The 14,818-nt window shown below is 46.7% G+C and overlaps 1 protein-coding gene across 1 annotated transcript in view; it reads left to right on the forward strand.

Annotated features, from left to right (window-relative positions):
- Window positions 1-14,818, forward strand: part of RB1 (RB transcriptional corepressor 1) — a 328,442-nt gene that overhangs the window by 124,025 nt on the left and 189,599 nt on the right. Inside the window, exons 16-17 of the mRNA XM_082244844.1 lie at window positions 2,920-2,996; window positions 6,057-6,256. Coding sequence (XP_082100970.1) covers window positions 2,920-2,996; window positions 6,057-6,256 — 277 coding nt within the window. The remainder of the gene's footprint in view (window positions 1-2,919; window positions 2,997-6,056; window positions 6,257-14,818) is intronic.

Below are 14,818 nucleotides of genomic sequence, written 5' to 3' on the forward strand. Positions count from 1 at the left end.
GAGAACTGGGGTGAGTCACTGCCCCTCGGCCCGCTCCAATGCACATTAAAAGGACCCCCCCAGCGATGACAGGGGAGGAAACCATCTCACTGGTTGGTCCAGAGATCAATCAGATGCAGGCTGCCGGGTTGACTGGTAGGTGAAGCCCCGCCCCCCCACGTGTGTTGTAATTTCACCCGGCAACAAGGCTGTCCAGGCTTCCAGGTGCCAGTAGTGACGGCGTCTGATGAGCTCAGGGATTCGGGTGAGTCCAAAGAAAGAAAGGATCAATTTTTTTGCACACTAACATATGACTGCTCTGTTCATCACCAAGCAAATTGTATGCAAACACCTCCTCCTCTTCCATGTGACCAGACTGACTCATGGAGCCCGCACACACCCGGAGACATCACAGGTTATCCTGATCACACACAGGAGCGCAGAATGAAAACCCTTCTTCTGTCTCCCCACTCCCACCCTCTCTCTCCCCCTGTCTCCCTTTATTCCCCCTCTCTCCCTCCATCTCTCTCTCACACCCTCTCTCTCCCCCTCTCTCTTTATTCCCCCCTCTCTCCCTCCATCTCTCTCTCCCCCCTCTCTCTCTCCCACACCTCTCTCTCTCCCCTTATCTCTCCCATCCCCTCACTTCCCCCCTCTTTACCACCTCTCTCTCTCTCCCTCCTTCCCTCTCCCACCCCTCTCTCTCTCTCCCCTTTCTCTCTCCTTATATCTCCCATCAACTCTCCCCCCCTCCCTCTCTCCCCTCTCCCCCCTTTCCCTCCCCTCTCCCACCCTTTCCCACCCCTCTCTCTCTCTCCCACCTCTTCTCCTCTCTCCCCCCTTTCCCTCCCCTCCATTCCCCTTTCTCCTCCCTTACCCTTTCCTCTCTCCCCCTATCCTAATAATTCTCTTCCCCCTCTCTCTCTTCCACCCCTTCTCCTCTCTCACCCCCTTCTACTCTATTACCTCCTTTCCCTCTCCTCTCTCCCCCTTCCCCCATCCTTTTGCCTCTCCTCTCTCACCCCCTTTCCCCTCCCCTTTCCCCTCTCCTCTCTCACCCCCTTTCCCTCTCCCCCTCTCTCTCCTCCTCTCTCTCTCCCCTCCCACCCCCTCTGTCTCTCTTTCTCGCTCTCCCCTTATCTCTCCCATCACCTCATTTCCCCCCCTCTCTCCCCCTTTACCACCCCTCTCTCTCTCTCCCTCCTTCCCTCCCCCATCCCCCTCTCTCCCCCACCCCCTTTCTCCCCCTCTTTACCGCCCTCTCTCTCCTCCTCTCTCCCCTCCCCTCTCTCCCCTTTCCGTCCCCTCTCTCCCCTTTCCCACCCCTCTCTCTCTCCTCCCTCCCCTTCTCCTCTCTCCTCCATTCCCCTCTCTCCTCCCTTTCCACTCTCCCCCTTTCCCTCTCCTCTCTACCCCCCTATCCCACCACCTCTCTTCCCCCTCTCTCTCTTCCACCCCTTCTCCTCTCTCCCCCTTTCCCCTCTCCTCTTTTACCCACTTTCCCGTCCCCCCCTCCTTCTCCTCTCCCCCACCTCTTTCTCTCCTCCTCGCTCTCTCCCCTCCCACCCCCTCTCTCCCCCACCCCTTCTCTTCTCTCTCTCTTCTCTTCCCTCTCTCTTCCTCTCTCTCTTCTCCTCTCTCTCTCTCTCTTCTCCTCTCTCTCTTTCTTCCTTCCTCTCTCTTCCTCTCTCTCTCTCTCTCTCTCTCTCTCTCTCTCTCTCTCTCTCTCTCTCTCTTTCTTTCTCTCTCTTCCTTCTCTCTTTCTCCCTCTCTCCCTCTTTCTCCCCCCCCTTTACCATTTAACTGGTTGGTGAAGCCCCGCCCCTCACGTGTGTTGTGATTTCTCCTGGCAACGAGGCTGTCCAGGTGTCAGTAGTGACGGTGGTCTGATAGGCTCAGGGATTTGGGTGAGTTCAAAGAAAGAAAGGATCCATTTTTGAATTTTTAATTATTTTTGCCATCATGGGCGTGAGTGGGGCCTCATGTCTAAGTTTTGCCTAAGGCCTCAAAAAGCCTAGAGCCGCCTCTGTATAGCGTTAGTATGGGCGTTAAACTCCCTTGTATCGGCGTTAGACAGGCGTTTTACAACCTTTAATGAGGAGATAAAAATGCTCCCCAAACGTGCTTTGGGTAGTTCTGAAGCATTTGCGAGAGTTAAGGTGCGTTAAAACTGCTCCACAAACGCCTATTGCATTACAGTTAATAAGCTCATCTTAACACTCCGAAACTGCCTACTAGAGCATTTGCGAAGCAATACCATAGACTTGAATGGGAGGTGTTGAAAGGCTTCAAACGCCTCCTGACTTGACATGAGGCTTTAATTTTGAAGCGACATCACGCTAACGATTCATGTTTTGATAGTGTGAACAGCACTATGTGCGGTCTATTGTATCTTGTGCATAGCCATTTAAAGGGGCATTTTTAACTCCTCTCAAACACCTGCTTTTAATGCCAGTGTGAACTCAACCTTATGGAGTGGGTTGTTATATAAGCATGCACTAGGGGTGATCCTAGCAAAACTTTTTGCCATTGTCCAATCCTCTAAGGGTAACCTCTGTACAACACATGGTCTATGAATGCAAGCCCTGTACTGTACTCCCAGGATAAGGAATTTAGAGGGAGGTCAAAATCTATCCCTCCCCCTTTTTTGCTTTTTGTACTTTGTATACAGTGCTAGAGGGTCAGTGGTATCTCTGTTCCTTCGCTCAGCTACGAGCGGTTTCCTCTCACTTCAGGTTTTGGTTGCCACGGTCAAGAAATAGTAAGTAAGGGGGAATCTTTCCAGAGGGAATGCAGAAATGCAGACAGCCTGAAAAACCTGACATTGATTTTTTTTTTTTTTTCCTTGAGAAAAATGTTTAGTTGAATTTCCAACTTAATAGGATTTAAATGATTTGCTTTTCTAAACAAATAACACTATGTATTTTCATTATTTTGTAGCAAACTATTGAATAATGACATTTTTCATACATGTCTCCTGGCCTGTGCTGTCGAAGTTGTCATGGCTGCTTACGGAGGTAAGGAAAAAATTGGAAATGTCTGACTTTGCTAGTGTTCCTAGGATCCATATTTTATGACCGTTTGTGTGAGTCATCCACCCCGTGTAATGATGTCCCGTACTGGACACATGAAAAGCTCTAGCAAGCGGCCATGTTGTTCAGTTATTATAGGTCAGCCATGTCAGTCTGGCAGAACAATTACACGTTGCGCAGTGATTACTCCCCTCTCCCCCTCCTCCTTTAATTCATGGAATCCATAGGTTTTACACTTCAAAAGAGCTGTTATTTCAACTATGAGACATCAGAAACCAGCACTTAGGCCTGTGCAGAGCTGTAAACAGCTAAATGAGTTCTGCCAGGATGTTTGTTTCTGCTGTCCAGGCCTATCGTAAAACGACCAAATCCATCAAGGATACCCAGAACTAATGGGGATTGTAAAAGGCAATCTGAGAGCTTTCTATTTATTCAAAACAAAATAAATACACACATGATTCATAAACTCAGACAGGAACATGACCCATTAATTATAAGTTTATATTTGGATGATAAATTTCATACTGAACGAATTAAGGTCATACATGACCACACTAGCACATATAGAAGGGAAGATAGCTGTCAGATATTCCCTTGAGTGACAAGTTTATCTGAGATACTACGTGTTTAGTATTCCTGGATGCGAAACTCAATGCTGAACAATAATCCATCAGTTTCAAGAATGTAACTGTTACATATTGGAAGATATGAATAGTGGTATAAAAGTGTCCGAAGAGGAGGGACCTGATACTGTCAAAAACCCAGGAGAGCCCTTGGCCACTTCGTTTTATTGGTCAGGGGCATCGGTTAACACCCCTTTGATCCCAGATAAAAAGGGAGACCCCTAACTAGTGGACAGTTCTCCTTTTTACCATCAAATTAAGGACATCTGTCAAGTTTGAGAATTGTTAACACCTGGCTCATTGACTTAACTCTGATAACACCCAGGACATTGACTAAAAGTATTCTGCCTCCTCAGATCTACCTTATTTTTTCTATTGCTGAATTACGTCTCTATTTCTTTGAAACACTCTTTTCTGTAAATATTTTATTTCCAGCAACTTTGACCTTTTCATTATGTAAACCTTTATTTTGAAAAGTGTTAACCTTGTCCCTAAGCTCTTAATGCAAGCTAACAAAGATCCTGTCTCTTGAAGAGTGCTACGATATAGAATATATTCTATAAACATACCTGTCTGTGGTGACTGTATGTTACAGACGATTATTCTAAAATCCTAATTGTTATTGCTAGAATTACGAGCTTCCTCCAACGCGGACCAAAACGTGGATGCTGGCATTTAAAGGGGTAATTGCTTAATTACCCCAGTGATAATTGCTCTCAGCCTGCTGGCACCTAGATTGTGGTCCCGCAAACTGGAAAATCATTGTGCAGGGTGCAGCTAAGAGTGGCATTGTTACGTAAGTGACAGCACGAGATGAGATTGGCCTGCTGTTCCTTTGTCACGAGTTAGTGAGAAGGACAGGGATCTGATACCCACGTCCGTCACACCCAGTACTTAATGTTTATTCGTTTTAAAAATATGGAATTTCCATATAAGAGTTTCTTTTCCTAATGAGAAAGTGGTTGTAAACCTCTGACAAGATAAATGAAAAAAAAAAAAAACCTATTCTTCTATAGTGTACACGTGCCTTAATTCCAAGCACCTAGCGTGATTTTTGACTGCTGCCTGGTTCCTTTCTATTTGGTTGAGTCATTTCTGACAGGTTGTGCAGACTTTAAGCAATGATAGGAGGCCGGGGAAGGGGGCTCTAGCAAACAGCAAGTGATTGACAGCCCCAGCTGTGCATGTTTTCCTGCATAGAGGGGTTGTGTATATTCCCTCCACTCAGGTCTCAAAGTGTTCTCAGCTCTCCTCTCAGAGCTGTGCAGTGTGTGATGTTAGATCCCTGCCCCCTGCCTCTGGAAGCTCAGAAATTCTATGTACATTTTTCCCTTTTAATAGCTGTAGAGAAGAGGTGTCTGCTTATTAACAAGTACAGCCTACATAGGAGAATTAGTTTCTTCTCTGTGTGTCACCTGAGGCTAGTCACTTCACTTGGTATGTGTGGGGGTTTACAATCACTTGAAGCAAAATGTTTCCTCCATACGATAGACAAATGCATCTACACATTATGAAAACTATTTCCAGGAAGCTATTTATTAAACTGCAGGAATCCAGAAGGAAGAATTTCAATAAATCTTGAAGCTTGGAGCTAATGAAGCGGAATATATTAATTGTCACTTGTTGAAAAAATTAATCTGACAAGATACACTAGCCTAACCAGATAAAATATTGGGACGCGGACATGAACTTTTAAGGCGCCCAGTCTTAGTCCGTAGGGTTCAATATTGAGTTGGCCCACCCTTTGCAGCTATAACCGCTTCAACTCTCCTGGGAAGGCTGTTCACAAGGTTTTTAAGTATTTCTATGGGAATGTTTGACCATTCTTCCAGAAGCAGATATGTGAGATCAGGCACTGATGTTGCACGAGAAGGCCTGGCTCGCAGTCTCCGCTCTAATTCATTCAAAAGGTATTCTATTTGGTTGAGGTCAAGTTCCTCCACCCCAAACTCGCCCATCCACGTCTTTATGGACCAGGCTTGTGTACTGTTCCAAATCATTTGGTGGAGGGGGTATTATGGTGTGGGGGGGGGGGGGTTTAGGGATTGTGCTTGGCCCTTTATTTCCAGTGAAGGAAACTATTAAGGTGTCAGCATACAGAGACATTTCGGATCATTTAATGCTCCATACTTTGTGGGAACAGTTTTGGGGATGGCCCCTTCCTTTTCCAGTGCACAAAGCAAGGTCCATAGTCCAAGACATGGATGAGCAGGTTTGGGGTGGAGGTACTTGAATGGCCTGCACAGAGTCCTGACCTCAACCCGATAGAACATCTTTGGGATGAATTAGCTTGATATAAAGTTACTTTATTTTGACTTGGCTTTTTTTTTAATTGTGTGTAAAGTAGATAATAAAAAAAAAACAACTATTTACAACATATGATGAACCGCTATCTGTTAACTTTCTATTTTCTGCTTACTAGGAAATTCCTTTCAGACTCAGTCCCAGGCAGAAACAGCTGTGTCCTTTCCATGGATTCTTAATGTCTTTGAGCAGAAAGCATTTGACTTTTATAAAGTAATTGAGAGCTTTATTAGAGCTGAACCAAGTCTAACAAAACATATGATCAAACACCTTGAGCGCTGTGAACACATGATAATGGAAAGTCTGGCCTGGCAATCGGTGAGTGATTTAAAGACCAAAAAATGGTTAATGTTCTTTTGTGCTTTTTTTCTTTTGGTGTAGTGACTATGGGTGAAAAAATTTCCAAAAAAATTAGGTTACTCTTTCCAGTAGTTAGGGAGAAGGGGCTTTGGTCTAAAATCGCTCAACTCCATCACACACAGTAGAAATATGTCTTATAGCATTTAGTTTACCTCTAAATGTAGAACAGTAAAGCAATTGATTTTGTCATCGCTTACTAGTTAAAAATATATTTCTCTGTCGCTCATTGACAGACGTAGTCCTCTTTGATTCACATCAATTGGGTTATGTTGTCTCCGCAGGAGTAGGACTAGGCAGAAAGAAAAAACGTTCTGGCTCCACCCTAGGGGCAGTCCCAGAGGGTATATCCTCCCTCTCTCTGCTACAGGAAATCAGTTTTTTTCTGTCTAGTCAGGAGTAAGGACCTAAGTTCCTTGCTGGGATCTCTGGTCCTGGCAAGATTTTTTTTTAGAAAAAATATTTTTTTAGGGTTGATGTAATGGCATCGTCGGATGCCTCGTTTGGCCGCAAGGTTTTGCAGGCCGCAATTTGAGGAGACCAGTGGTCTACCTCGAGGGTTTTTTTTCCGTTGGAAATTTTTATTTGAGTCTCATTCTTTGTTTATAATGAGCCTTTAAAACTTCTAGTTGGCACCGGTTGGGCCTTCTAGATTGGATTTTGATTTCTGTCAATCCCACCCCTCATTTTTGGCACTGCTTCTGGATGTCCCAATTGATGTGAATCAAAGAGGACTACGTCTGTCAATGAGCGACAGAGAAAATCGGATTTTTGTAAGATCTTACCGTAAAATCCTTTTCTCTTAGCTCATTGACAGACGTAGTACCCGCCCCTCTATCATTGAGTTGGGTTGGGTTAAATTCTCTGTTACTGCTTTACAACAGAACTGATTTCCTGTAGCAGAGAGAGGGAGGATATACCCTCTGGGACTGCCCCTAGGGTGGAGCCAGAACGTTTTTTCTTTCTGCCTAGTCCTACTCCTGCGGAGACAACATAACCCAATTGATGTGAATCAAAGAGGACTACGTCTGTCAATGAGCTAAGAGAAAAGGATTTTACGGTAAGATCTTACAAAAATCCGATTTTTCTGCCTGATTGAGGCTCTTCTACAGCCTTAAGCCAGGTACACATGGGTTGAATGTCGGGAGACGTCAGTCAGTTAAAAAAAAAAAAAGTCAGACATTTGGCTTCTGTGTAATTCTGTTTGTCTGACAGAGAAGCCGGTCGTGCATGCTGGAAAACCAGCAGCCGACCGACTCACGATCAGCGCTATGAGCCAGCAGCAGAGATCGCTGATCCAAGTGTTCTGGCAGGGGGGGGTCCCCCTGTCTGTACACAACAGCTCAGCGGTGGAGATCGCTGCACTAATGTCGGATCATTTGGGCAACGTCTCTGACCGAAGCCGATTTTTGTCTTTTTTGTTTTTTTTTGGTGTGCAACCCGTTGGGTTGCACGAAAAAAAAAAAAAACTGTAGTGTACCCAACCTTACATTTTCCATTTTATCCTGGCTCACAAGGTGAAATCTTGTAGCGAGGCTCATCCACTCATCTATATTAATGCCGGATAAGTCAGGACCCAGTAATAAACTAATCAGAGTGGGGCATGTTCGGGATCCCACCTGCCTGATCTTGCCAGGAAGCCGACACTGCACATGGCTAATCACAGACAGTGAGACATTTCCCGGGCTGCAGCTGTACAGATCAGGTAATGTCTCTCAGCCTGTGATTAGCCGTGTGCAGTGTCTGCTTCCTGGCAAGATCAGGCAGGTGGGATCCCGAACATGCCCCACTCTGATTAGTTTATTCGGCTTTCTGTTGGGATCCTGAGCACGCCTGAGCCCATCTCTCCTAAAGAGGCATTTATGGTTAGTAAATGCATCTGGTGTTATCTGCTTGATGTGGTGTAGTGTTTTTTTTTAAGTGGAGTACAGATTCACTTTAAAGACGTGAACTTGGGAGGATAGGAGGAGTGAAGGAGTTCCCATTGCTGACTTTTTTTTTTTTTTGACTTCCAAGACTGTTGTGATTTTGCCTAAATTGCAGTTTGTATATTTGTTTCAAGTCAGTAGCTAATGGAAAACCTGGAACCTGAGCTTAAAGCAGTATTCGACTTCAAATCCCCTTCCTTTTTTTTCTTTCTTTTACCTGTAGTTCTGTAGTGCCCTTTGGAGCACATACAAATCCAGCTTTGTTCTTCTGTGATCTGTTGTTCCCACACTGCCATCTTGGTCCTCTTCAGCTTGCTGGCTGCCTCTTCCAGGTGTAGGCAGCCAGCTCTAATTATGCATTATACCCGTCCCCAGGCTGCACTGTATGCCAATTTTTCAGCCTCCTGGGAGATGATTTAAGTTACTCAGGAGGCTGAAGGACCAGGTACATACCATTCTGGCCTAGGCCTAGATTAATGCTACATGATGATGGTCATCTTTTAGGCCAAACTCATACAGAGTCCAAATATTTTTATTCCTGCACTTGAATGTCTCAGCTACCAAGTCAATTGCTAGCATTTTATGGTTTGTGCTAAATGATCACGCATGATTATGTTTGACTCTAAAAGATAACTACATTTTAGGTTTGCAATTCTTCTTTCCTGGTTCTGATTACAATAATATTTTCCAAATTAATTGTGCATTGTATATTGTATTTGTAATGTTAAAGTGATTGTAAAAGTCTTTTTTTTTTTTCTTCAATAACAAACCTGTTCTACTTACCTGCCCTGTGCAGTTTGTTTGGCACAGGGCAGCACAGAGCCTCCTCTTTACGGGTCCCTAGTTTCTGCTCCTTGCCCCTCCCCCCTGTCGAGTGCCCCCCCCCACAGCAATCAGCTTGCTATGGGGGCACCCAAGCCGAGCTGTTGCTCCGTGTCTCCATTCAGACACAGAGCTGCGGTTCGGCCCTGTCCCTCTCTCTCGATTGGATAATTGACTTTGACAGCCACTGGAGCCAATGGTGCCGCAGCTGTGTCTCAGACAATTATTATGCATTTTTTAAACAGATGACAGTTTCTTTAGGTGAAATAACCGTATCCCGTATCAACATGTTTTAATGTTGAAAAAACTAAATTGAACCCAGGAACACATTCGCCAGTAAAACATCACTAAAACAGTACCTCCACTGCATCAAGGCTTACCTTCGGCTCCTGGGGGCCCAAGACCTCACCACATTGCACCCATCCCTCTCCTGACTATAGCCTTCTCTGTCAGGATGCTGAGTGGTAGAAAACTGGTGAACACTGATCCCCTTTTTACAAACTAAACCTGCAAATTCTGGGGCGTGGCCTGAAGTTCGATGTGATCAGACCTGTGTGAGCGGTTCTCTCCCGGCGCTTACATTTAATACAGATCCTGCTTCTCGCCACCCGTTACTTTCCACCCGTGGATATTCACCGATCTCCTACTGAGCCTGGACAGCATGTCTCTGCCGCGCAAGACCTCAGAGGCGGCCACCAAGCTGGATCGTTTCCGCCACCAGGAGGTGGACACACAGGCCCAAGATGGCGGTGCCTCGTCCTCTCCACCTGCTCAGGCCACGCCATCCGTGGAACACTGCCAGATCCTGGACGCTATTTCACAATGCCAGACCTCCCTCACAACCAAGCTGGATATATCTCTGCTGCGGCAGGACATGCAGGATCTCCACGGTAGAGTAACGGAAGTGGAGGACGAGCTCCCCCCGGTTCATAACGCTGTGGAGCAAGCGTCCTGAGATATTGCCCAATTGTTTTACAAGCAAGATGATTTTGAAAATCGTGCCCGTCGCAATAATCTTTGCTTCATCGGCCTGCCTGAGGGATCCGAAGGCGCTAACCCGGCTACATTCCTGGAGAACCTCCTGGTTAATGCCTACGGCCTTGCATCCTTTTCTCAGGCCTTTGTGGTTGAGAGGGCGCACAGAATGCCCACCAAGAAACCTCCCCAGGGAGCCCCGCCGCTGGTCTTCATTGCCAAACTACTCAATTACCGGGACAGGGATGCTATACTTCACCTGGCCCGTGAAAAGGGTAATATTCACCTGGACAATCCTTACATAATGGCCTTTCCTGACTTATCCGCTGCTGTACAGAAGCAGCGCAGCCAGTTTACGGATAATAAGAGACGCTGATATGAAAGAAAAAGTAGTCTTAGTGGGTGTGATTTAATCATACAGGAGACCTCCAATCCTATTAGACAGATAAGAAAGCCAAGGACTCTGATCCATTACCTCTGAGGGCAAAGGATACTGGTACCTGGGAATAAAACTTGTGGATATGTTGAGGAAGGCTCCTGATGGGTGAGCATGACACAATCACTTCACATATTGAAAAAACCTAATTTATTAAATTTGCAATTCATCACTATAAAATAGACAAACATTTAAAAGAGAACAACATTTTCCATAGTACATTTCGTACAACAGGCCCGATAAATCTCACATGTGCCCTGGGACAGGTCTGACGCGTTTCGCCCTTGGATGGGCTTTTTCAAAGACCATCGCCAGTCCCGGGTGGACTATCACAGAAAGAGAAAATGTAGCATTGAGTTTACACATATAACAACATCGTGATATTACAGTACAAAAATATCTACTGTGAAACATTACTCTACTGCATCAAATATATAAAATAAATGCTCACCACATGAAAAAAGAGATTGGGGATGATTGTTGGTGACCAGGGGTTCCACGTATAACCCGATGCACTCTGACACTCACGCCCAGGGAAGTGCAGACTGAGCACCTCCAGCCCCCAAAAGAGGGGTAAGAGGAGTCGTCCCAAAAGATGGGGTGTCGAGCCCCGCCCCTTATTCCAGAGGAGATCAAGTGCAAGATCGAAGACCTCGGGGGAACACAAGAGGGCTATCCAGAGAAAGGAATAAAGTATTCCCTAATTGGGGTAGCTCCGTGGGCTCTGAAAAACAAGAAGCGTGTATATACCATATATATACCATCATGGGCCTCATGTTTCCCTAAGCTTACCCTCCTCCCCCTCATTAGAGTATAACAATAGCTCACTCGGCAGATTTGCAAGCTGCATCAAACATTCCGTGGATAATAAGAGACGCCTCCGCGTGCGCAACATCAAATACTCCATGTTATACCCTGCGCGCCTGAGAGTTGTGGGAGAGGATCGGGTCCATTTCTTTGAAGATACAGATGCTGCTGCAGCCTGGCTTGATCGCTTGCCCTGTAGCCCGGTCTCCCTGTGCCCTCCTGGCCTCTAGTGAGTAACTGCGTGGCTGCTTTTCCCCTGTTTCCCATGTTCATCTTTTGACTGTGCACCTGTTGTTTTTTTTTTTTTTTTGTTTTCCACCTGGCTGCGCTGCTTTGGCCTTATGGCTCCCTCGCTACTCCCATACGGTACTCTGAACAATTTGTTACCTCCTGCTTGCACACCCCTTGCTCTTCTCTGCTGCTATGGTGGATGCCTGAATCCTTTTGACCGTTTCCCCTGCACATGAAAACTTCTTATACCTGGTGACCGGGATTCTTCTATGGCTCACACAGCATACCACGATGCCAAGTCTGCTGACTGTCGGGTCCTGTTTCAGTGCTCATTCTTCAGTGAATTTTTGCCCCCGATATCCCCCTGTTTGGGTGTCTTGCACCTTTTCAAGCACTGTGCCCCGGCGGGTACCTTCTGACCTTTTCTGGTACCTATGGTCCTGCCGGAGTTCTCCATTTGTGCCTTATTTTTCTGTTATTTTGTTTGGGTTCTATGCTTCCATGTGTATGTGGCGCTTGGTGGGTTGGGAGGGGATTTCTATATGGGTTCTGTGCAATGTTTCTTTTGTTTCTGTGTGTATTGGGTCGAATCATGTGTTAACTTCTGTACCTGGGATTATACTTTATGTACACATATCTGTGGCGGGTGGGGATCCTTCTGCTCCTCTCGCCTTACTTCAAATCTTCTATGCCATCATGTCTAATCTAAAAGTACTCACCTTGAACGTGCGTGGCCTGCGTGACAAGATCAAGCGCACTGTTGTTTTCTCCTATCTAAAAGACCAGCGTGCGGATATCATAGCCTTGGTTGAAACCCATGCTAAAGGTCACCTGCGGGGGGCCTTGCGCCGCCCGTGGATTGGCTGGTCCTTCCACGCAACCCCACTCTACATATTCCAGGGGTGTCTCTCTACTTATTTCTAAATCTGTCCCCTTTGAGACGCGGGAGGTGTCTTTGGATCCTCAGGGCAGGTTTGTTTTTGTCCATGGGGTGATCTCTGGTCGTGCTATACTACTCCTCGCCTGGTACATACCCCCCCCCCCCCAGTACCTCCATCCTTAGTGAGGGCCTGAATTTCATGGCCGGGTTCTCCTCTGTCCCTGCGCTATGGCTGGGTGACTTCAATATGGTCTCCTATCCTGGCCTGGACAGACTGGGTCCCTTGTCATCGGCGGCCGCTCCTGACCTCAACACTAGGTTTTGTCGACTGCTTAATGACGTTGACCTTCTGGACACATGGAGACATCTTCACCCTACCACTCGTGCATATTCCTGCTTCTCCTCTACCCACTCTACTATGTCCAGAATAGATTTCATTTGGGTGTCCCGTTCACTATCACCGCAGCTGCTGGAGGCGGGCTTTGGCCCCTGCTTTCTTTTGGACCATGCTCCGTATTGGGTCACACCTGCCCCATTTGTAGATCCCCCACAACGACACTGGGGCCTAAACCCTTTTTGGTTGAAGGTGGTTTCAGACCTGGACCAGCTTGGGGACGAATGGTCACACTTTTTCGCTACCAATGACCCCTCGGCCTCCCCTTGACGGTATGGGAGGCTTTTAAAAAGCATGCTGGACTGATCTTAACTGAATGCATTTTCAGATTTAAGAGGAATTCGAGGCTGGCGTATTCCCAGGCAGAGGGTCAGTTGGCTGACCTGGAGCAGCAATATGCTCAATCACCATCTCCTGACTTGCTTGCCTGCCTGAACCTTCACTCTTGGGCGGTAGAGCAAATGTGCCGGGAACACGCAAGCCGGAAGCTGTTTTTCTGTAAGCAAAAGGCCTTTGAACACGGTGAGAAGGCAGGCAAACTCCTTGCTTACCTGGCGCATATGAACGATAAACCCCCAGTGTTTATATCCCTCCAAGTCGCATCTGGGGATCCTGCCGTGGTGGCGGACGAATTTGCCTCTTTCTTCAGGGATGTCTATACCTCTAGAGTACAATTCTCCTCATTAGAACTGATGCGCCTGCTTGACTCTATCACTTTTCCCACCTTGACTGCTGATCAAGTCTCCTTGCTGGACGCCCCCCTAACCGTAGATGTCTCAGAAGTGATTTCTTGTTTTGCACGGGCTAAGGCGGGCTCCGATGGGCTCCCTGTGGAGTTTTTTTTCACTATCTAGACATATTGGCCCCCAAGCTGCTGGAGGTTTATAACGTTATGTTTGAGGATCTACCGGCCTCCATGAGTGAGGCGCTGATTGTCTTAATCCCCACATCGGGCAAGGATCCACACTACCCTGAATCCTACCGTCCCATTTCCCTCCTACAATGTGACATTAAAATCTTGGCCAAGATTTTAGCCCTTCGTCTTTAATAAGGTTATTCATGAGGTCGTTCACCCAGACCAAACGGGGTTCATGCCCTTGAAGAACACTGCCTGTAACACGAGGTGCCTGTTTACCAAAATTCAGGGTATGCATGACCTTGTCGGCTCTAGGGTCTTGGTGGCCCTGGATGCAGCCAAGGCCTTTGACTCTGTAGAATGGCAATATCTATTGCAATGCCTTCGGCGCTTCGGCTTGGGGCCCAATTTTATTAAGTGGCTGAATATTTTATATCATCAATCCAAAGCCCGGGTAGTGGCCAACGGTTGCACGTCATGGGGTACGTGTCAGGGGTGTTGGATTTCACCCCTCCTCTAAGCCCTTTCTGTTGACTCCTTGGCTATTGCCATCAGAGATCATCCCGACATTCACGGACTCTGCTGCGGTAGTCACGAAGATAAGATTGGCCTATACTCGGACGACATTATACTCTTCCTTGCTGACTCCGGCCCCTCTCTTCAGACTGCGCTCAAAGTCGTTACTGCCTTTGGTAGGTTTTCAGGCCTGACGATTTAATTGGGACAAGTCCCAAATACTACCCTTGGATGTGTCCCCCCCCCCCCCCCCCCTGCAGATCAAGCTTCCCTTCCATTGATGCGAGTTGCGTCCATAAAGCATCTTGGAATGCAGGTCATGAGATCCCTATCTGATTACATCTCCCTTAATATTGAACCCCTGTATGCTCTTATCAAAAGTAAAACACAGGCCTGGGCGAGACTACCCCTGGGTGTTATGGGCCGAGTGGGTCTAATCAAGATGATACTTTTGTCCAAAATTCTTTATGCCCTATGGCACTCTCCTGCCTATAGCCTGTATAAATACTTTACGATCCTTGACCGTCTACTGAAAACATTTATGTGGGGTACGAGTAGACACAAACTGGCTTGGCGCCTTACTCGGAAACCTACTAAATTGGGGGGCTTGGAAGTACCTGATTTTAGAGCGTACTATATGGCTACTCAGCTATCCCACCTATTTCATTTCGACAAGAC

The sequence above is a fragment of the Pelophylax lessonae genome, assembly GCF_965119305.1.
Source record: "Pelophylax lessonae genome assembly, chromosome: 2".
NCBI lineage: Eukaryota > Metazoa > Chordata > Amphibia > Anura > Ranidae > Pelophylax > Pelophylax lessonae.